This window comes from Poecilia reticulata, chromosome 2 (assembly GCF_904066995.2).
Source record: "Poecilia reticulata chromosome 2, P_reticulata-male-v2, whole genome shotgun sequence".
Classification (NCBI taxonomy): Eukaryota; Metazoa; Chordata; class Actinopteri; order Cyprinodontiformes; family Poeciliidae; genus Poecilia; species Poecilia reticulata.
Window position 1 is genome coordinate 31,577,325 of NC_088831.1, and position 21,664 is coordinate 31,598,988.

The 21,664-nt window shown below is 38.5% G+C and overlaps 1 protein-coding gene across 6 annotated transcripts in view; it reads left to right on the forward strand.

The window, feature by feature from the left end:
- LOC103461720 (FERM, ARHGEF and pleckstrin domain-containing protein 1) overlaps positions 1 to 21,664 on the forward strand; it is a 58,893-nt gene that overhangs the window by 16,851 nt on the left and 20,378 nt on the right. For all 6 annotated transcript variants that reach the window (XM_081603622.1, XM_081603608.1, XM_081603599.1 and 3 more), the window contains 4 exons: positions 18,705 to 18,809; positions 18,900 to 18,942; positions 19,064 to 19,142; positions 21,439 to 21,536. In XM_081603622.1, coding sequence (XP_081459748.1) covers positions 18,705 to 18,809; positions 18,900 to 18,942; positions 19,064 to 19,142; positions 21,439 to 21,536 — 325 coding nt within the window. The remainder of the gene's footprint in view (positions 1 to 18,704; positions 18,810 to 18,899; positions 18,943 to 19,063; positions 19,143 to 21,438; positions 21,537 to 21,664) is intronic.

The window sequence follows — 21,664 nt, forward strand, 5'->3', positions numbered from 1 at the left end:
GCTGGTGAGATCGAACCTGTCTTTATCCGCCAGAGCCAAAGCATGCGATGTCGGTGCTAAGGAAGCAGTCGCAGCAGTTTAGCACTGGAAAAACTGCTACATGCTTTTTTTAAAAGTATTCATGTCATCATTCCTTTACATTGCTGTAATTTCATTGGCTTCACCACAGCCATCTTTCTGAGTAGCATCTTGATTATAGATTTTTGTTTATAAACTGCTTATAGAGTCATCTTCATTGTAATGGCAGATTTACATCAGATACCAAAGCTTCACTTTCTCCTTAGCAGAACCAGACACACAGCTGCTGTAACACAGCTATGTTGTTATAATTTATTTCCCCCTACATTATTTACTATATGTCCAGGCTGTACCAGCACAGGGAAGCTGTCATCCTATGTCTGGCATTATATGCTGTGCTGCCTTCCATACTGCGCACAGGTGCTTTGGGAAAACTGGTGCCTCTGTAATAAGTGTTGTTTCTATGGTAACCAAGATGAATGTGTTTTTTTTTTTGTGGTGGACCTACATGTTTGTTTGGTTCAGTGTGTGGATGCACACGATTACCTGCTGAATCGCCACGTACTATCTCATTTTACAAATGAGGGGAAAGTCAAATTTCTGCTGCCTTTTTATTTTGTAATCTGGTGACAGACTGATGAAGTCCATTCACAGACACCTTTTGCCCTGTAATAACATATTTTTGATCCTTGAATTAAGCTCTTGACCCAGTGACTGAGCCTCAGACATCCATGCACATTAAAGGCGAAGCCTGCGCGTTTTCTCTGATCTTCTGGTTGCATATGAATGGTGAAACCTTCTTTGGAGTATGTTTGCCTCAGCTGCTTCGCTGCAGCACTTCTGCTCTTCAATGAATTATGAATTTCTCATTCAGATTCAGGGGGGCTAATTAACATGTCAGAGCCGACCGGCGGTGCGGTATCTTGGGATTATCCTTATCCTGCAGTGGCTCATTTTATTGCATTGCTCTGGGTTCACCTTTGCTGCTCTCCTCTCCTGAAGTGCCCTGATGAGTTAAGGACTTATTTCCTGCCACATTCGAGGGGTAATTAAAAGCAGAAATCGCTGCCTCTTATTGTGCCTGGATCTTTTCTTTGCTTTAGCTCTACCTGTAAACAGAACTCAGTTCCATGGTGCATTATCTCAACGTGTTGAATTCCTTTCAGCTGCACGTGTGCAGCCTGCCTCTCTCTGGCTGTAATTGAATCTGGGACCTTGTGGGCATATAAAAGGCAAATGTGTGAAACAATCTTTGTGTGAATGAAGCAGAGATTGAGGAAAGGCTGTAGTGGTGTGCAGAAGAGGACAGGAGATGGAAAAATTGATCAAATTTGCTAAATAAACCTGCATATTTACATTATCTTGTAAACATACATATATCTCATAAGCCTTTTCTAATTTTATTGTCATGATATGAATGTCCCCATTCTTTTGATGTTGTCAAAAAAAAAAACAAAAAAAAAAACACATCACTGACATTGCTTCCCTGCTTCAGGTAAACACCCCCAGTCCTGTGCTGCATCTCTATCACTGTTGTGTTGTATTAATATATAAAGATTAGGAATGATTAGGAATGAAGCTGGTATTTAAATTGTACTCTAATGGGCTCCAAAGATGTTTTGTTTTCAAGCCCAGGCAAATGTTACTCTAAGTCTCCATATACTGTGCTTAGTATTACACAATCTTTTCAACATTTTAAAATGAAATGTTTTATCTTGTTGGACATGTGTGGCAGTAACCACACTGGTCCCAAAAAACATTTTCAACACCAAGAGACCAATATGACAAAAAACAAACAAGAAAAACAGGTGATCTCATGATGAAAGAGGTCCATTGTTGTCTGCTTCTGCTTTTAGACGATAAAAACTAATTCTGCAAGTATGGGGGGGCTTGTCTAACTAGAATGTCTCTTCATAACAGGACCGGCTCCATGAGACTAAAGGATGTGTTAGTAGTAAAATTACTTCAAACTACCACATTTAAACCCTGAATGTCCCCTGTAGTTGTCCTTAAGGTTGCACTCCCAGTTCTCTAAATTCAGCACACCACATTTATTTTTCATTTTTGTCTTAAAGGCATAATAAAAAGTTTTATTTTCTTTTCACATCACAATTATGTACAACTATGTTGGATGTTTGTGTGACATTCCACTAAATTGCATCAAACGTTGTGGTTGTAATAAGTCAAAAAGGTTCAGGAGGTAAGAACACTTGATCATGAGTGATTTTATTGGCAGGACATTGTTAGTCTGGAAACTATTGAATATCTAACATTGAATATCATCCAAGGAGAAGATTCCATCTGCTAATCCACATTAGTTACATTTTTTCTTTCATTCCATTAAGAGGAATGCAATTGTTTCTTTGACCTCCAGTGCTTGAATCCCATGACTCTACTTTGCTTTTCTTTAGGTCCAGTGTTGAAAGAATCCGAGCTTTGTTAGTTGTGGGCAATGAGAAAATGCCTTCTTATTCAGTCGGTGCCAAATTAATAGTACACGAGAACGCTTGCTCTTATCCAACCATTACGTATGTGTCGATTGTCATTTGTATTGTAGCTATTAGCTTTAAAGAAGTGGTAGTTGCACACACAATTGTTACCTCTTTCAGGTTTTTTCTCTTGACAGAACCTTCCTGTTTGTGTCCTTGTCAGGAGCAGACGATGAATAAAGGGGCTCGGTGATGTTAAGTGCTGACACAGTCTGGATTTATTCACACTAAGCAGTTCATCTCAGCTTAAGAGATCAAATGACCTTGCTTGATTCAAGTACACAGGGCAGTTGTAGATTTGTGCTTTTTAACAAAAGAGCACACTCTATGCTGGAGAAATGTGAACAATATAGCATGATCTATGTGATGTAGGTCTCGTGGTTTTAATATTACGTCTTCATTATTTAATTTCATAGTTTTACTCAGTTGTCTAGTATGGATTCTCACAGTGTGGTTCCATTTAGCGAAATGTAGATATATATAGTTAGGGGAAAATTCTTTATGGCTGTGTCTGAGTGCATGATCACACTACACAGTTAAATGTGAAACATGGGGTTTAAATTAGACACTAATGGATGACAATTTAAATTGAAAGGATTTTACACAGAGAATCTTCTGTCTTAGAGATTTTTTCCTTGGTATAATACCAGAAGACTTGTCATGGTCCTAAAATTTCTTCCACAAGAATTGATACTAAGGGGTGGTATTTTGTAGTTTCCTGGAACGTAGTGCTGTTGTGTAGCACATTCAAGTAACTAATGTTACCTTCAGATATTATAAAAACGCTGCACATATCAAACATGACCTAAAATAAATTTGTCCGAATCCTTGAAATTGGGCCTCTGTGTTTTTTTTTAAGAAACTCTTTCCGACAGTCCAGCTTCAGCCCGTCATCACAACATCACTTCTCATTAATGCCACTTCCACCCGTTCTGTGGAGCACTGAACTGAGAAGTAGTTTGCATGATAAGTTCAACAAACGCACAGTTCCTCCAGGTGTTTGCCAAGCTTTAGGTTGGTATTTGTGCAGCATTTCCTGAAAAGTGGAAGTGGTTTGTGCACCTTCCAGTGCTGATCATCTTTCTCCAGTGTCAGCACATTCTTATTTTTTGGGTTGGTTGCATTTTTTTTTTATTTATGAGCTGAAGAATTTGAGAGGCAGTAGTGTTTTCTGAGGTCTATTATTTATTAGGAAAATCCTGACAGACTGTTCTCTGTGGTGCTCTCCAAACTTATGGCTCATCAGGAATTTAGTAAATGGCCAAATTGATATTGGAGAAAATGTATTTATATTACTATATTTTAATAAACTTTTCTTTAAAGTGAAAGTTAAAAACGGTTACAATTTTTTTTTCTTTTTTCTACTTTTTTGTGCTGTCTGTACACAGACTGTCTTGGCTCCCTGATTTGTCTGTAACCCAAAGTGTGGACTTACGAAGCGCACAGGCATATGGAGGATTAACTGCTGGTATCAATTTGTAAAACATCAGTTCTCTGGAAAAAGCTGTCTTCCTGCATGCCTGATGTCTGTTTCCCTAGAAGAATAAATAAGGTGGTTGCTGATGGATTCATACTTGGCAGCTTCAGAGTAGAGCAGCCATGCTGCATATAGGAGGTTGCTATGGAGATCTTTCCTAGTAAAAAAAAAAAATCCATCACGCTCACTCAACCAGCACTGTGAGAGTCTAAGCCCTGTTTGCACCCACAGTAGGCTTCCCCAAGCTTTCAACCCCACACACCTAACACACCTCTAACTCTCTGAAACCTGTATGTTGGTCTCCTTCACTGCTTATGAATTGTTAAATCAGTCAGAGTGGGTGATTTCAGTCTCTGAGACCACTTAAACTCCCGTGCTCTGACCCAGTATGTGTATTTCCAGGCTAAATGTGCATTTAGCCAAGGCATTGGTCTTTTTACTAACCAAAGAGCTAGGGTGTGCTTCAGAAACGGATTCAGGGTGTGGCGTTTTGTGCAATTTAACTTCCAAAAATGCTGGTGTTGGTTTGACTAATTATAAGATTGTTGCATGAAAAATCAAGCTTAGCTTCACCTCTGAAATTGAATCACATTTTGCACCAGAGATTAGTTGAAATAAACTATTGCCTAATAAAATCTTAAGTGGTTGCTTCCTTTTAGTTCATGACCTTGTTTTCTTCCCAATCATGACAGATGCTGGTCAGGCTTGACTTCAAGTAGAGGGGAACAGCTTCAGTGACTAAAATTCTTGTTTAACTCAGTTTGTTTGCTGGCTCTTGGCTTGTCCCCGAGATTCCCTACCGTCAAGCTTAAATGCGAGATTTCGGCTCAGGACAGCGAACACTGTTGACACGCTCAGGAGGTGGGGTGACTCAGTGGGCTGGAGGTTTAATCCGAGCTATGTGAAATGCAGAAGGGAATGGCAGTGGTCAAAAATACCCCAGCTGTTCAAGCTAGTGCTGCAGAAGGTGTGTGAATGGAGTTTTGGAATGCAAATGTTGCACATATTCTTGTTGCTGTTTCAACCACTCAGTGTGTAACTAATACAAAGTTGCTGTGTTACTTGTATAAGGTGGGGGGGGGGAAAGTAATCTGAAGGTTCCGCCCACAGGAAATTAGGCATAATGCCATGTCCTTCTATTCATGCTGCATGAACTGAAACAGATTTGATTTTTCACTCCTGATTGTTTCATAACAAGGTGCATTGGACTTTTCCACATATACTTAAGAAAATGTTCACACCAGACTTCTTGGAGATTGTTTTTGATATTGTTCTATCCTCATTTTGCACTAAAGTTCAGGCCATTTCAAAATAATGTGTACAGATGGCATCCTTGATGTTTCTGTAAATGAGCCATCAAGAGATAGTGGATTGCCTTTACACAAAATTCAGATCATAATTTTAATATTTCTGTGGGGAATTATTTGATGACTAAAGAACTTAAAGAAGCAGGGTTGGGAGCTGAGGGGCCTACTTAACTATCACTTCAAGGAATAAACAGATAATTTTATTTTTTTTTTCAAAAAGATGCATATTTACAGTAATACATTCAGCTTTCCTGTTGCCTGTTGAAAGTCTCACTCTCCTTATTTAGCAGCCTGAAAAAATCTCCGACATGCTGTATGCATGTATTTGTCTTGCGTCTGTGAAATTCAAGTCACAGAGAAAAATCCTATAGTTTGCAATTGCATTTTTTTCCAGTCTTTCACAAATACAAAATGTTGACACCTCTATAAATACAAGTACACAAGTTGTATTCTTTGAGTCAGACTTAAAAAAAATCTTAAATTGAACATTTTTACCCCAATTGGTCCAAAACAGATGGTGTAAAACAAAACCACATAACTGTGTGAAAAATAACTTTTTACTGTTACACCTCCAAAATTCTCAGTACAGGTACACAAATCACAAAATATAAAATTCCTACTGTAATATTTTTGCTCCACTCAGCCCAGTACATTTGAAGCAAAAACTAATCAAAACACTTGTATTAACATCTTTTTTTTAATATAATTTTTTCCCCCAGAAGATAGTGAAAAAAACTCTGTAGGATTTTCTCTCTGATTTCAACTTCAGTTACAAGGCACACGTTTACAGTAAACATACCTCCATATTCACTCTGTAGCAGAGTCTCGTGAAAAATCTTATCATGGCAAACTGTTTGCACGTTATTATGGTTGACTGAGTGTTCTGAAAAAATGAGCCATTTTTTTATTCCCAGCCCGCTGATCCCAGAATGAGGTCCAGTTTGGAAGCAACTTGTCTGTTTCCCCATCAGTTTCAGTGTATCTCTAAATAACATATTGATTGGTAGTTATAAAAGGCAATGTGTAATTTTTTTTCCCCCTTAATTTAATGGTTTTGCTCAGGTTGTGTATGACTTTGTACTTAACAGTTTTTAAATTTAGCTGTTTTCAAATGTTTATCATAACATCTAGCTATGATAAACACAAATCATTGAAGCACAATGTTTTTTGCTGGTTACTTAGTCAGGAAGGAATATTCTATCTTGCTGTATGCTGAGTCTCTTTCAGTTCAATAAAAGCTGTATAAGTCCACCGGAGTGGTAGGGCGAGGCATTTTATTGCATTGGAAACAGTAACCTTTTACGACCCTGGTATATCTTGATATCTATGCCTACTTTCTACAAAACAGACTGATTGATTAATTTAAAGATCACCGTGAAGGGACTCATCTTTGTCACGATTAGCTGAAAAGGAGCTGTAAAAGTTTTCCTGTTTGATTCAGGACCCTTTTCAAAGCACGAAACAATGCAATGCTGCATCACCTTTGTTCAGGCAGTTCCAGCTGCAAAACGGGAACATCAGCCGTACAATGAGGATGTTTTTCTTGCTCAGTACAGCACAACCACAGTAATGCCTTTGGGTCAAATTTCAAATGTATCCAAACACCATCCCAACATGCGTGAACAATACATTTTACTTTAAGAATAGATCATAAAATTTATTCTTAAAGTAAAAATGAAACGTTTCATATTTCTTTCAAAATCTAAATTCTCCTACATGCTCAGAAACAGAAGTCCCTCTTGTCTCTATATTAAGTGGAGAACTTGTTGAACACTCGGCGACTACAACAGAAGTGCTTATTTAAAGTGAGGCAGATTCTCTGGAAGCTGACCTTAATCTTCCTTTCCTTGAAGTGACGGCTTGGTTCGAAGGCTTTTGTCTTTACACCTGTATGTTCTTAGCTCAGGTATATTCTGACAAAGAAAATCCCAGTTGACTGACCAATTGCAAATGTAAAAATAAACACATAATCATTAGAGGTGTGCCGATCGATCGGCCACCGATCATAATCGACCAATTTCCGTGAAAAAGTGTATGATCGACGATCACCGATCACGGTCTCTTGTTGCCGATGCTGATCACCTGCATCTCATTTCGCAGCCTGCCTGTGCAGCTGGTCTCCTCTTTCCTTCACTCTGCGCAAACGCGCAGCAACAAATCCTAAGCGATGTCTTGTGGAGCTATGACGCATTGAGTGAATGGGGAAATTTGCGTGTTGCAGCGGAAAACTGGAGCACGTCAAAATGCATCAACACGAATCTAATATGACATAAAAACAAGTGACGGAGTTTGGCTACATCGAGGCTCACTGTAGTAAAAAAGACATGGAGGATCAGATAGCAGGAAAAGCAGCGCACAGCTACAAACACTCACTGGGATTAGCCTGACGGTCAGAAAACTAAACAAATAACCCGCAAAATTATTTAAGTCTTCGAGCTGCGATGTAAGACGCTGGTTCTGCTCTCGCTGTTGAACCGCCGCTACAGGTAGTAATATTTCACAGACGGAGCGCCGCTTCTGCTCCACCTGGTAGTGACTCTCACACCGGACCTCTGCTTAAAGCTGCAGCATCTAACTTAAAAAAAAAAATTTTTACTTGCGTATTAAAACTTTCGTTGTCCTAACATGAGACGGATAATACCTGAAAAAATAACCGATCTCCTCCCTGTTCTGCATAATTACTCCGCTCAGTCAGAAACAGCCAATCAGAACTAGCTGATTACTGCGGCTAGCTGCCATTCTGAGTTACTGAATGAATCCTGAGTTCATTCAGTAACTCAGGATTGTTTATTGTAATGGATCCTGTATTTGCCTTTGAATGTTAAGTTTTATACTTGAATTTTTTGGCAATGTTGAGAGGTTTTATTTTGACTTTTTGACTTTAGCCTCTTCAGAGCCTTCATATGTTTTCAATTTGTTAAAGATAGTATTACGGATAGCAGTACAATTTGCACAATGCTTGTTTTTTTTTGTTTTTTTGGAAAAAGTTATTAAAAATAAGTTTTTGTCTAAATTAAGGTGAATTCATGGTTCCTTTTTCCACATAATGTCGCCGGTAGTGCTTATGATTAAAACAAAAATAATAATTATGTGATCAGTGATCGGTATCGGTGATCGGCCCTCATGGGTGATCAGAATCGGAATCGGCAGGAAAAAACCTGATCGGCACATCACTAATAAACATACAGGGCAGTTTCTGTTCTTTATTTTGAATAGATGCACAGAAATTGTATATTGGTAGATAATAGTTTGTGTTTTGTATGTGTAGTATATTTATTTTTTATTGCAATGACTGCAGGAGTATCTGATACTCTGATACTCCTGATACAGATACATCGAGTGAAATGCATAGATTCATTGCAAATTCATAAATCTTGCTGATAAAGTTTTGGCAAGGTATTTTTTTCCTCTTTGAAGCAGTTTACTTTGTTTACATATGTGTTTTTTTTATGTTCCCTCCCAGCAACCATCCTCTATGCACTTTCCTGACATCACAGGACTAAGGGCCTCTGGATTTGCTACTCTGTGGGATAAGTAGTTTAAGGCTAATCTCAAGAAGCCCAATTGATTGGCCTCACCAGCAGAGCAGCATGCACAGCTGTCATTATTTATTACTGAAGGAGATTATAGCTAAAGGAACGAACGGCACCAACAAATTCCCCCTGAGACCTGCCTGCTCTTAAACACCACACAAGCTCCAAGCGCTTATCTTACTTTACAGCTAGTATCTCTCCAGAAATAACTGTGGTGGTCTGCAATGAGGTGGCTTTTGAGTGTTGCTGGAACACACCAGGACAAGGTAGTGTCCTGGGGTTGTCAGCATGGTGAAATCTGGTACTGTAGCAGACTTGTACCAGTCTGCTACAGTACCAGCAGATTGTACTGCTGGCACAGTCTGTCGTTAAATATTAGCAATTCTATAAAATCTTAATCTGCTTTGATTGGACAAATTATTGTGGGTGCACCAATTGCAGTTTTCTGGCCAATCGCCAGTTATCGATCCTTAAAAAACCTGACCTGCCGATTCCGATTTTGGCTGATGCCATTTTTTTATTTATTTTGTCTGAAATGTCACTAAATATAGCAAAAAAGTTGCTGAGTTGGCAACAGTGGGGTCAAAGTTACAGGTGCCCACAGTCCTGCTACATTTTTCCACATTTCCTCTGAAATTTTGACCTAGGTAAATATTTCACACTTGGTTCAGATGCAATTAATCCACGGGTGTATTTATGCCATCTTTTGGTAAAAGAAGCATAAAACTGGAAAATAGTGCTGCATGGTCCTACATCAGAACTAGTTTTTTGCAGTTGGATATCATGCAAAGAACTGTGAGGGTTTATTGCCATTATAAATGATTTCTGTTTGTCTCTTGATCTTTGTTTAGATTCTCAAATTATTTGCCTGTTTGAGATTAACTCACATAATGTATAAAGCTAGGTTGAGTTTATTCCCCTTAGTACACTACTTATTTTTCTGAAGCAGGCTGTAGCCTTGCACAATACTTCAGAATAACTGCTCTGATCTGATTATAAATTTCAGATACATGACTAAAATGACACATCATAGAAACGAGTGTAAATTCCAGGATAATCCTGACGCACAGGCTAAACAAAAAATAAAAGCATAAGTAATAAGTCAACTTAGATTAAGAGTAAACTATTCTAAGCTTCATCAATATTCTAAAACACAAGATCATGACATGGGAAGTAATTCATGACTTTTCCAAATCAGTGAGAGTTCATATTTGGCATGTTTATTTAAATGAGACTAACTATGAAAGTCTCTTTCCTGGCCTCACCTTGTGGGAGCTGTGTGTCACAGCTACACCTAATTAAACTCCTAATTAACCTATTGATTGTCTGCACACACAGAGCTTTGTGAGATTCACTGCTATGAGAGAAGGAGGGCTGTCACTGGATCCTAATTCATGAGGCGATTATAACTTTTGAACAAAGAGGCACACCGATGATAACAGGAGTTGGTTGATGTGAGTCCTTCATACTTAAAACTGATCTGTTGCTCAGATCAGCTTAGGCACAGATAATTATTACATTATGTGTTGATGCCACACTTAGCTTAACTCAATAATATAAAATAATCACACCTTTTCTTTGAACTTGCATCACAAACTCAATTTGTGCAACCTGAAAACCTACTGAAATATGTTCAAAATATAATTTTAAAGAGACAAATATTCACAAATACTTCACCTATTAACTTTTACAGCTCATTTTGGTTTGGTTAAAGTATGAAAGCTCCCAATCAGACATATTAATTGGGTTCCAAAAATAGTTTTTTTTTATTAAACTAATGGCTGAGAGAGGGGGAAAAAACACATTTATAATTAATATATTAATACTTTCCCCTTTTTCCAGATGCTCAGTTGAATTTGTGCTAGTAAAAAAAAAAAAAGAAAGCTGTCTCGTTTATTCTTTCTCTGACTGGCCAAAGCTCTCTCTACTTTTGGCCTACAAACCTGTTATCATCCTCTGCTTTATGGTCCTTCGTCTTGACAGTTGGTGGTCTTTGCACAAATGCGCTCAGCTTTGTGCCGTTGCATATTCAGCAGCACAACAGGACACCTAATTATCCTTTATGCAAAATCAATATGTTTCCAGCAGGCCAGAGTCTTGGGAACGTAAGGAAGGCAAACTAATGTGGGGTGAACAAAGCGAGGAAGAACAGGAGGCGAAGGCGGGGGCTTTGGTGAATCTTAGAGGACATCATTTTCATGGTTGTCCTCTCAGGCCCTATGGGCTGGCTTACTGTGACCGAATGACTCTGACAGCTGTGGCAACCCAATCATTGCTTTTCTTTTCGGTCGTGTTGAGGTTTTTCCTTTTGAACATCAGAGTTTGGACCATTTAAAAAAAAACAACAACACATTTCCCTTTATTTCTCCCACAAACCACATAAAAACAGACATTTCTTCACTTTCAGTTTTTTTTTTATTTTTTTAAATAAAGTCTTTATGAATCACAAGCACACTTTGCACACTGGCGTTGCATCTGTATGTCAGGTTCACAGGGTTATCCGGAGGATTGCCTCGCTCCTCCCATCTCTCTGTCAGCTTCACGCAGCAGCAGCAGAGTCACCCTGGGAACCTCTGCAGTGCATGACCTGAATCTCAATGAGCTTTAGCTGCAGCTGACCTCCCAGTCCTGTCCTTCCCTTACAGTACGCATACCTGCACTTATACAAACATCACGTGGAAACATTTTCACAGCACTTTCATGAATAGATGTTTGCTCAGAACTCTGCTGGGTCGTTGCACATGTTTTTCATAAGAGTCAAAGGAGGACGCAGTGTGGGAATATTACAGGCGGCTACTGTAAACAGCTCTGTAATCTCAGCCCTTCCCTCAGCGGCAGTATCAGCCATGGTTCACTTAAAACTCTCCAAGATTGTTCCTGGGGTTTTCCACTGCCACGGCACTGTAATGAGAGCTGAACGTTTGACCTCTTTACTCAAGTTTTAGTCCTCAAGAGGGAATTAATAAAGAATACCAGGGGATTTTATAGTATTCCAAGTCTGAATAAATATGAATAATGGAAAATTAAATGTAGAAAATATAGACTTTTTCCACAGTCTAAAAGATAACATAGGTTTCTGAGAAACAAATAGCTTTTTACATGGATTTAAGAATATGGAGACAACATCCTTTACCTTTGTTTTGCAACATCAGGACTGATTATTTTAAAGAATTTTCAAATTTTCTCCTGGACAAAGATTGGCCCATTAAAAATACAAAAATATTCAAACTTTTTTGGCTATGAATGAACTATACTGGAGTACTACCGGGCTACGGGTTGACAGCGATGCTCTTCATTTTTGTTGTGATGTTACAGACTAAAGACGACTAAAAACCTTTTAGTCTCATTGAGGAGTTTAAACATGAAGTCATATGAAGTGCAAAACCTGCAAAAAGAGGTTCATAACATTTTGAGTGTTTTCTGTGGTTCAGTTGGGTATTGAGTGCAAGAGAGCTAAGAGCACACAGGAAGGCTGAACAAAGTCAACCAAAGTTGTTCTTTTAAACCTTTAAGTTGTCAATCTCTTGTATGCACTATAGTGAATTCAGAAATCTTAGCAGCTTTGTGAAAATATCAGTGAATATAAGAATCCACATTATCAAGGACGTCAACACAGAGACTTGCCTACCACTAGCCACACTTGGAAAACACTGGAAAAAATTGCATAAGTTTATTGTATTTCTTTAAGGGAAAAATCACTAGCTAAATGTCTCATACTGAAATGTTAATAATTTTACATCATCTGCTATGAAAATCTTTGAGTTTGGAAATGTATCAAATTTTTGAAGTCTGTTTCTGATTAGATTTTTCCTCTGCATTTTTTATTCGACTCTAAATATCTTGAGTGTCAACTTTAACAAAGGCTTTTTTTCTCTCTGTTCTCCTCTTTGTTCCTTCCTCTGACTCAAACCGTCTGATCTAAAGCGCAGCTGAAAACCGCCTGCTGGGATGTGACAAATTCTTGATCTTTTACACTATAACTGCACCAGCGGGTGCTACAGGGGCAGCATAGCTGGAATATTGGAAAAGAACACTGTCTGTAAAAAGTGAGTTATTTGATTTAGGGTTTTTCTGGCTTTATATGGCAAAATATGTCACTCCATCCATATGTCTGATCATTCATCCAACTCATTCATTCATTAATCATGTAATTTTCCATCCGTTCAACCTTCTTTTTTTCATGTTCCGTCTTTAATGCTTGACCACTTCATCTGCCGTAAAAAAACTTGTTGAACTTTGTTTATTTTTTTTCTTTAAACATTGAGCTTAGGAAGAATGAGAACACTGGGAATCTGAGTGATAATTATAACATGAAAATTGGGTAGGAACTCTGAATGAACCCCTCCCCCCCATTTGCTCTCACTGTCAAATTCAGCTGATCCCACTGCACCACAACCAAAATATTAAAGGGGACTTGACTCCCTTTGTTCTTTCATTTCATCTGGAGCCTAAAGGCATTGGCAGTCTCTTTGCCACCCATGGTACCCTCCCCCAGCCCAAAATGCAAAACCTGCAGTTGAAGTTTTGGATAGAACCGTCAGTTGTTGGGTTATTCTGGGTGAAGTGGAGCATGCTAACAATTCCTGGAGGGCAGCAGTTTAGGGAGAGCACAACTACTTTACACCTGACCTTTATAATCGCATTTTTGTCTTGACTGGAGCTTACTAACAAGCGTTGGGACGTAGAGGGGGAGATCTTTTTTGGGGGGCGGGGTTTACCCCGAAGTAGAAAGCAGGAGTGCGCAGACATTGCTGTCATCTTCATTTAGCCATCTTCTGTCAGCCTGAGCATGCAGAGGTCAGTGTAGCGATGCAGACACATGTAAACAGTAGTACAGTCTGGGTTCAAACATAATTGGGCCAGACAGACGCTTCCCTCATGCCTGCTGACTCGGACCGCGTCATCTCTTCCTGGAACTTACTGATCCAATGAAAACATGTGACTATTATGCTTTTACAGATGAAGGTAATAAAAATGGAGATTGCTGACATTTTGTTGCCATTGCAGACACGGTATGAAATGTCAGCTGCAGGGCACAATATTTTCTTAAAAATGTAACCTTTCTGCTGAAACGAAGGCTCCAAGATATGCACGCTCTTGGTCACAGATCATTTTCATGATGATTGAACTATATCCCTACGGTTCCAGTCGGCGATGCATTCATCTCAAACATTACATTAATTTTGGGGTATTGATTTGGCGTTTGAACTGGATGTTTTCCAGGGTAAAATGATGAAACAAAAAACATCTTTATAAATTTAAACAACAAAAAACTAATGTGGCTTGAATTTGTTGTAGATTGTATCTAATCCTGATAGGTTAAAAGTTTACAAAAAAACAAAACTAATGAGAAGAACCAATTTCTCCATAAAATGAACAGTAATATTTTGCAATTTCCTGTTTATGTAGACAATAATGGAAAGAACTGCAATAGGAATAAAATTGAGATAAATTCACAAAAAAATTATTGGTTTTAGAACTTGTATAGTCACAAACAAAAGACAAGAACTATTAATAATTTTTTAAAAGTAACTTTTTTTGACAAGAAACCAATTTATTATTTCAGCAAAATAGATTTTGTTGAGTTGCAATGATGAACAATTGCAAACTTTTGATCTTCTGTGTTATCATTATTTGGGCTGTTTCTGAGTCTAAATTATTTAATTTATGTGATTAGTTTCTTTCATAATTTACATAAAGACTTCTACTGGTGGAGAGTTTCAAATAACTACACATGAAGGGTTCTTTAAAGTCAAATTAAATTAAATTACCTCTGTTTTGTCTTTTGTAGCTCCGGTGACCTAAATTAACTGGAATTGCTGCTCAGCTGTACAAACGCCAGGCCTCCTGGGAATGCCAGCAGGGCTCAGTCCAGAAACAGAATGTCCCTTTAATTTAAAATATGTGGAAATGCCAAAGCAGAGGAGTGAAAAATATATTTTCACACTGAAGGTTAAGTACTAAATGAACCAAAGTAAAACTGAAGCCATGCTTAGTAATTAAACCTTCTACTATAAAACCTTATCATTAAAAGAAATTTGAGCAAATTATCGTTAAAAACCATCTAATCATTTATTGCCAAACTGGTGTAGAATAAAAGTTGGAAGGCATTAACCCTTTGCCCATGTTTTCATCTGAAATTCCTTGTAGTTTACATGCATATCTATACAGGTACATTTGACAAACATTAATGTTGTGAGAAAGTTCAATATTTTTGTCACTACTTTCAGAAAGTGAAACTCATACATAGATTCATTGCACATAGTGAAATATGTCAAACCTTTTTTTTTTATCTTTGATGATTATGACTTATAGACAATAAATACCCAAAATTCTGAATACTTTGAAAGTTAAATTTTGGAAACCCATGGTGTCACACCCTAATCAGCAAAGTAACTCAAAAGCCTGCAGAGGTTTCCTGAGCATCTATATGGTCATATTCTGGGTCAGGAGGCTACATAATCATGGGGAAGGCTGCTGACTTGATAGATGGCCAGAGGACAATTATTGACACCATGGGTAAAATTATAGAGCACTTCATGTTTCCCTCTGCTGACAATGTGTACGGGGATGCTGTTTTCATATTCCAGCAGGATTTGTCACCTGCCCACAAAGCAAAAGGTACCAAAGTTGCTTCAGTGACCATTTCCTAAGGCAGTGACCCTGCCTTAAATTTAAAGGCAAAGTCAAATCTCTTTTAAGTTATGTTTGATTTATGCAGCAGCTTCATGACAACTGAAGGTAACAGAGTTGCTGAATTGTGCCATAAAACGGCACTACGTAGCTGGAAAATGTGTTACACCGCCTGCTTAAGATGTATTGACGGTGTGTTTACGGTGTGCTGGATAAGCAACAACGCACACATCACTCTTAGGGACTGGTGCGTCATTAACAATGTTTTTGTGTTGTCCTTTTCGGTGACATGACTCCTGCATGCAAAAAGCTGCGTTTAATCAAGTGCTGGTCAGCTTTAATCAGCCTCTGCCCAACCTGTCTTTGCACAGAGTGTGGCCTCTTTATCAACAATGGCACAATTACATGGCTGGACATAAGAGCCTCAAAGAGAAGCTGATGGCTTTTCTATGCTGGGTGTAACTGCAATGAATGAAAGAAACATTGAATTCATTCTGGCTATGTTTTGCCTTTTATACACAGAAGGACATTAAATAATGCGTGTATCTATGTATATTTGGACTGGTGACCTCTTCTCTGCAGTCGCCCTCTCTGGTTCTGTCACCATATGCAAACAGCTGGCTCTCAGTAGTAGAAAACTCCCTGTGCAAGCTGGGAAAAAGGGGTAGATTGTCTCGTTTGGGGGAAGGTTTTTCATTTACATGAGGATGTGTAATCACTTTGACTAAGCTGACAGCTTAAGTTTTTATTCTTTAAGCATTTAGAGGAACACAGGCAGCGTCATTTAAATTTAAAATTCGACAACTCCCTTTAGCTGCACCAGAGAAATTCGTGTCCTAGCATGCACCTCAGCATGTCCCTGTCCTTTCATGTAAGAACGCCTTTCTTGAAACGTATTAAGGCACCGCTCTGAATCGGTATCAAGCCAGGAGGGGCTCCTACTACAAACACTCACATTCTGTAGCTGAGATATGCTGTGCACTGGTGCAGACCAGTCACGAGGAAGCAGCCAGGCAGACGTGTTCCTGTTGTGTGTGTGCCTGAGAGTCGAGCCGTGTCTGAGTGTCTGTAACAGAAATCTGTTGGGAAAAATCCCTGACACCAATGTGACCCCATGTGGGAATGTTTCTCAGTTTGATTGAGGTAGATTTTTGAGGTTTGTGTGTTTCTCGCAGTGCCCAAAAGTGTGCAGTTAAGTTCGTGTGGTGTTTGAGGGAAGACTGAGGTGGTCAGGGGAACTTTTTATCCCACCCTGATATGATTTCCACCTCAAAGGCTGCTGGGCCGTCAGCAGCAGCGACACTGAAAATCCAGATCAAAGACGACGTTCAACCCAGCCCCTTTGGCTGCAACATGCATGATGGAAACTTATTCATGGCAGGCTCTTTGAACACTAGCATGGAAGCAGAAAGGCCAAAAGAGACATTTGTGACACAGAAAGTGATACATTATCAACAGAAAATTGGTAATGATTAACTAATAGGGCACTGTAAGTATTTCACACCCATTTTGTGTTTCTAAAGTGGCGTGTTACAGCCAAATATTTTTTGAAGATTTTTAAAGATTTTTTTTTTAAGGATTTTATGCAATAGAACAAGGATAGACAAGATTATGCACAAGGTAGTGAAATGGTAAATGGTTCTGAAAAGTTTATTGTGCATTTTTCTTCAATGCAACTGCATTGAAAACCGTCTGTCAATGCAGTGTATTCTGCAGCTCTTTTGTAGCATGTCTCTACCAGCTTCACGCTTTTAAATTCTACTACTTCTGCCCATTCAAAAAAAAAAAGGTGAGACTCAAGTCTCACCACATATTCTGTGTTGGATTTAAATCTGAGCTTTTACTAGGCCAGTTTAACACATTATTCTGATTTAATATAAATCCTTCCATCATGTCTCAAGCTGGACGTTTGCTAGAAGATGAGCTTCGATCCCAGTCTCAAGTTGTTAGCAACCTTCATCTAGCCTACTATCATTCTGACCAGTTTCCCATCCCCTTCCTGAAGAAAAGCATGCCCACAGTATAATACTGCATCCACCATGTTTCACAGGGCTTTTCCACCGATGCGGTTTGGAGCCCGTTCCAGTTCCCGAGCATAATTTTGAACCAGTGTCACGTGTTTGCTCTAGAAGAACGAGATTCCCCAGTGTCTAGTTTGTTTCTAGTTGGGCTTTGTGGAATACCTGGTATTTCAGTGCAAACCTGAGACATCACATTGTGCGCCAGTCAAACTGCACACAAAGAAATAACGAGCACGGCAGCAAACACAAAGAAACCTTTTCCGCATCAGCTGGACTGCTTGGATTCTCTTTTGCTGCACATAAAGGAACCTCTGTAAACAAGGAAGTAATGCACCCAGGGCATCAAGGTCTGTTTTGCTATTACGCTCTTCTTCTTCTGTTCTTCCGAGTTGTCTGATGCCACCTGTTGATTATGCGTGTTTGGTTCCCAAAACACATGGAAACGATAGTTGGTTCTCATGGGGAAAAAATAAAATAAATCAGCATTCAGAGGCATATGAGCTGAACCAGTTGTGGAACAAGAGTTCTTTCTGTGGAAACCCACTAAATGGGAATGGGGATACATGGTGCAGTCCTTCCATCACATTTTCCAAGTAGACCAACTTGTTCAGTTTTGTTTTCATTTGGTCTGAGAGCCTTACTATGTATATACCTTACATGGCTTATGTTGAAGTGCAAACAGGGCTTCTTCTGGAGTTATTAGAAAAATAAAAAAGTTATTTTTCCTTGTCATTCCTCCTTAAAGGCTACATTTGTAGAGTGCTGTGAATCTCTTCCGCCTCTCCAGATTTACCATTGGCCTTTGGGCTGCTGGCTCATTGCTGTCCTTGCTTGCCCCGTCAGCTTAGGGGTACAACCATATCTTAGTGGATGTGTTGTTGTTTTGTAAGGGGTCTTGTTTCAAATATTGGATAAACACAGCTTGGAATATTGTTTCATAACACAATAATTTCTGTAGCTTTTTCAAATTTTTGTCCCTTATCTTCTGTAGTGTTTCTTGGTCTTCCTGATGCTGTCTGTTTGCTAATGTTCTCTAACAAAACTTTGTGACTGTTTAGCATCAAGGCATATTGATTTATTCTGTCGTCAAGAAACAATATGACGAATTTAAGCTCATAAAATGCTTTAAATGTGTCTAGGTGGAATACTGAAAGTGGGGGGGAGGGGAGAAATGCTTGCCTTTTCTGCTTTGTGTTGAATGTTGTCCTTCGTGATTTTGTCCACAGCAAAAAGCGTCGGGCAAGGTGCTATTTGACCTGGTGTGCTCCCACATGAATCTGATTGAAGGCGACTACTTTGGCCTGGAGTTTCAAAATCACAAAAGCATGATGGTAAATAACAAATAAAGCCTCATCTCAAAATTCCCCACATTATTTGTTCAAAAACTTGTACTTGAACAAGCCTATTCTGTTCTTTCACAGGTTTGGTTGGACCACATCAAACCGATTATTAAGCAGCTTCGACGTAAGTGTTTCAGTATGCTGTTTAGCCTTGTCCTTCCTGGAGCTTATAAGAGAATAACTGCTCTGCATAATCTCCTTTTAAAATGCAAATGTTCTTTTATTAATGAACCTGTTCCGCGCAGGACCGAAAAACACAACCCTGAGGTTCAGTGTGAAGTTTTTCCCCCCTGACCATGCGCAGCTGCTGGAGGAGCTGACGAGGTGAGCGGATCCTCTTTACTCCCGTTATCTACGGGATGCGTTTGTCTTCTTCTTGGCACAGAGACAAATGTTTGTATACATGTCGGTGTGAAAGGTCTCTGCTGTAACTGAGGCATACATGAAACATGGGCCCTGACTTTATGATGATTTATTCCCCCTTCAGGTTATAGGATTCAAATGTCATGGCTGCCATCTTGCTGGTTTAGCCCTCTGGAGATTAGCGATGTAGAGCTAATGATTTTCTGGTTTGTGTTCTGTAGATACGGATGTGCTGCACGTTTTTAGGAGAGCACAGAGAAAAAAATTGACATTCAATTGATGAAGCTTAAACAATTGCTTGATTGTTCGTACGAGGAAGATATTAGAAAGCTGTTTCTATTTACTATTTTTTCATTAGTATATATGTTACTGTTATTTGAAGCATTTTTACTGTCTAGTTTGTTTCAAGCATACACATTCAGTAGTTTTCATCTTAGACTTTTTCTGTTGCTTGATATGTTATTTTGTTTCAGAATTAACTGAGTATTGCAGTTCAATAATCTTAACTTAAAAATTGTTTCAACCCTTTGTAATATTAAAACAACATATTTCAACACATTTAAAGAACAGCTAAAATCTGCAAATACTTGAGACCCCCGCTAAAAATGCTTGTAATAGCCTATTTTAGTTGTACTATTATTAGTTATTTTGCAAACACTTGCCAATAGCATGTCAAGTAGCATTGTGCCTAGATATTTTAGCGTTCCAAATTGAATTTTATTTCTAATATTTTAGTCATGCGCTACAAAAAAATTCTCAAATAGTCTAATTTTCAGTAAATATTTTGGAGTGAAGTTTCACAGAAAAATTTGTAACGAGGCGAATTCTGTACAGCGACATGGCGGGAGTCCACTGTGTTTTTAGGGTAAACCTGCTCATTTCCATGAATATTGCCTCCTTTTCTACTTCAATAAGATCTCAATATTTGGGATCTTATTGAGATTAAATTCATTCTCATAAGATCAGTGGTGAACATGCTGATTAATTTGTGAAGTTTTAACTACCTTGGTTGCTAGCCTGCTTTTCATTTCCTGAAAGAAATGGTAACAATGAGGCTTTTGCTGATGTTAGTTCCAAAACATTGCTACTTTAAAACATTATCTGAAACTGTGGTTCCCCTTCCCAGTCAATAATCTTGAAAGCCCTCTTGTTGCACCAACAAATTGGCCACAACCGTATTAATCCTTTAATCTTGTAGCTTCCGCTTTCGTAACATTGGGCAGGAAGGATACCGCCAGCAACACACTTTAGATCTTTACCAGAACTGAAATCTAGTCCCTCCAGAAAATTCTGGGCCTGCTGCTTGTGTTGAAGAATATTTTTTTTTTCTGTCATAAGTCATGCCTCATGACCACAGAAGGTCAAAGGAAGACTGACCTTCTGTCAGCAAGAGTAAAAGCAAGAGTTTTAGTTTTTTACATAGCAAACAGATTTTGAGCAAAATACAGTTGTCAGTTTAAAATATCCAGTTGCCTTTGCAATGCTGTAATAATGGACCAGAATTGATTGCGCAGAAACTTATTGTTCAGTTTCAGAACCCTATTTAACAACATCAGCATCAATAAAACAGACTGTAAATTTTGTTACGATGCCTAATATTGTTTATTTGCATTATATCTCTAAAAATATTTATTATATACGCTCTTTTCAGATGTCAATATGTACTTAATTTAGCATCTACATGATGGCAAAAACACTGTTATTATTATTATTGTTTTTATCTTGTTTTAAGAAGTGATAGACAAACTCTGGCAACAAGGAGTTAAAATGCACCCAATATAGTTCCTACAAGATATTTTTAATTATTAGTTCAATTGTAATCCCATTACAAGACAGTTATATATGTTAAGCCAGTATTTGGTGATTTTTATTTTTTTATTCATTGATTACCGGTACTATATAGTCTGTGGTTGTTTTTATTTTTATTACTTTTGCATTCGTGCATCAATTCAAAACTACAACCCAACAAACAACTTAATTTACTTAGACAGCACAAACTAAATTCACCTTTGTATGTTTTTGTAACAATGAAAAGGTTTCAGTACATTTTTTGTCTTTGCCTATAATACAAAGCAACAAATGAGTGGGAGTGCAACTCTATGATCCATGTGACCTGAGAAAGCTCTTTGTCTCTTTAAGCATTTTTTTTTCTTCTTCTGATAAATTCCTAAAGTGCCAAATTCAATCTTGTGTTCATATTAACCCTCACTCACATCGGCAGACTTGTTAGTGATTTTTGCTTGTTTTTTGTGCCTAGGTACCTGTTTGCCCTCCAGATCAAGCAGGATCTCTCCAGTGGACGCATGACGTGCAACGACACCAGCGCGGCTCTGATGGTCTCCCACATCATCCAGTGTGAGGCTCGCAGGACCGAGTTTCATGCGCTTGGCTCAAGCCACCAAAGCAGTGATAGATCTGACAACTGTCTTTTATAGATACACTGCTGCTCTTTTCATGCGCAGCTTATCAGCAAACATTGTCAT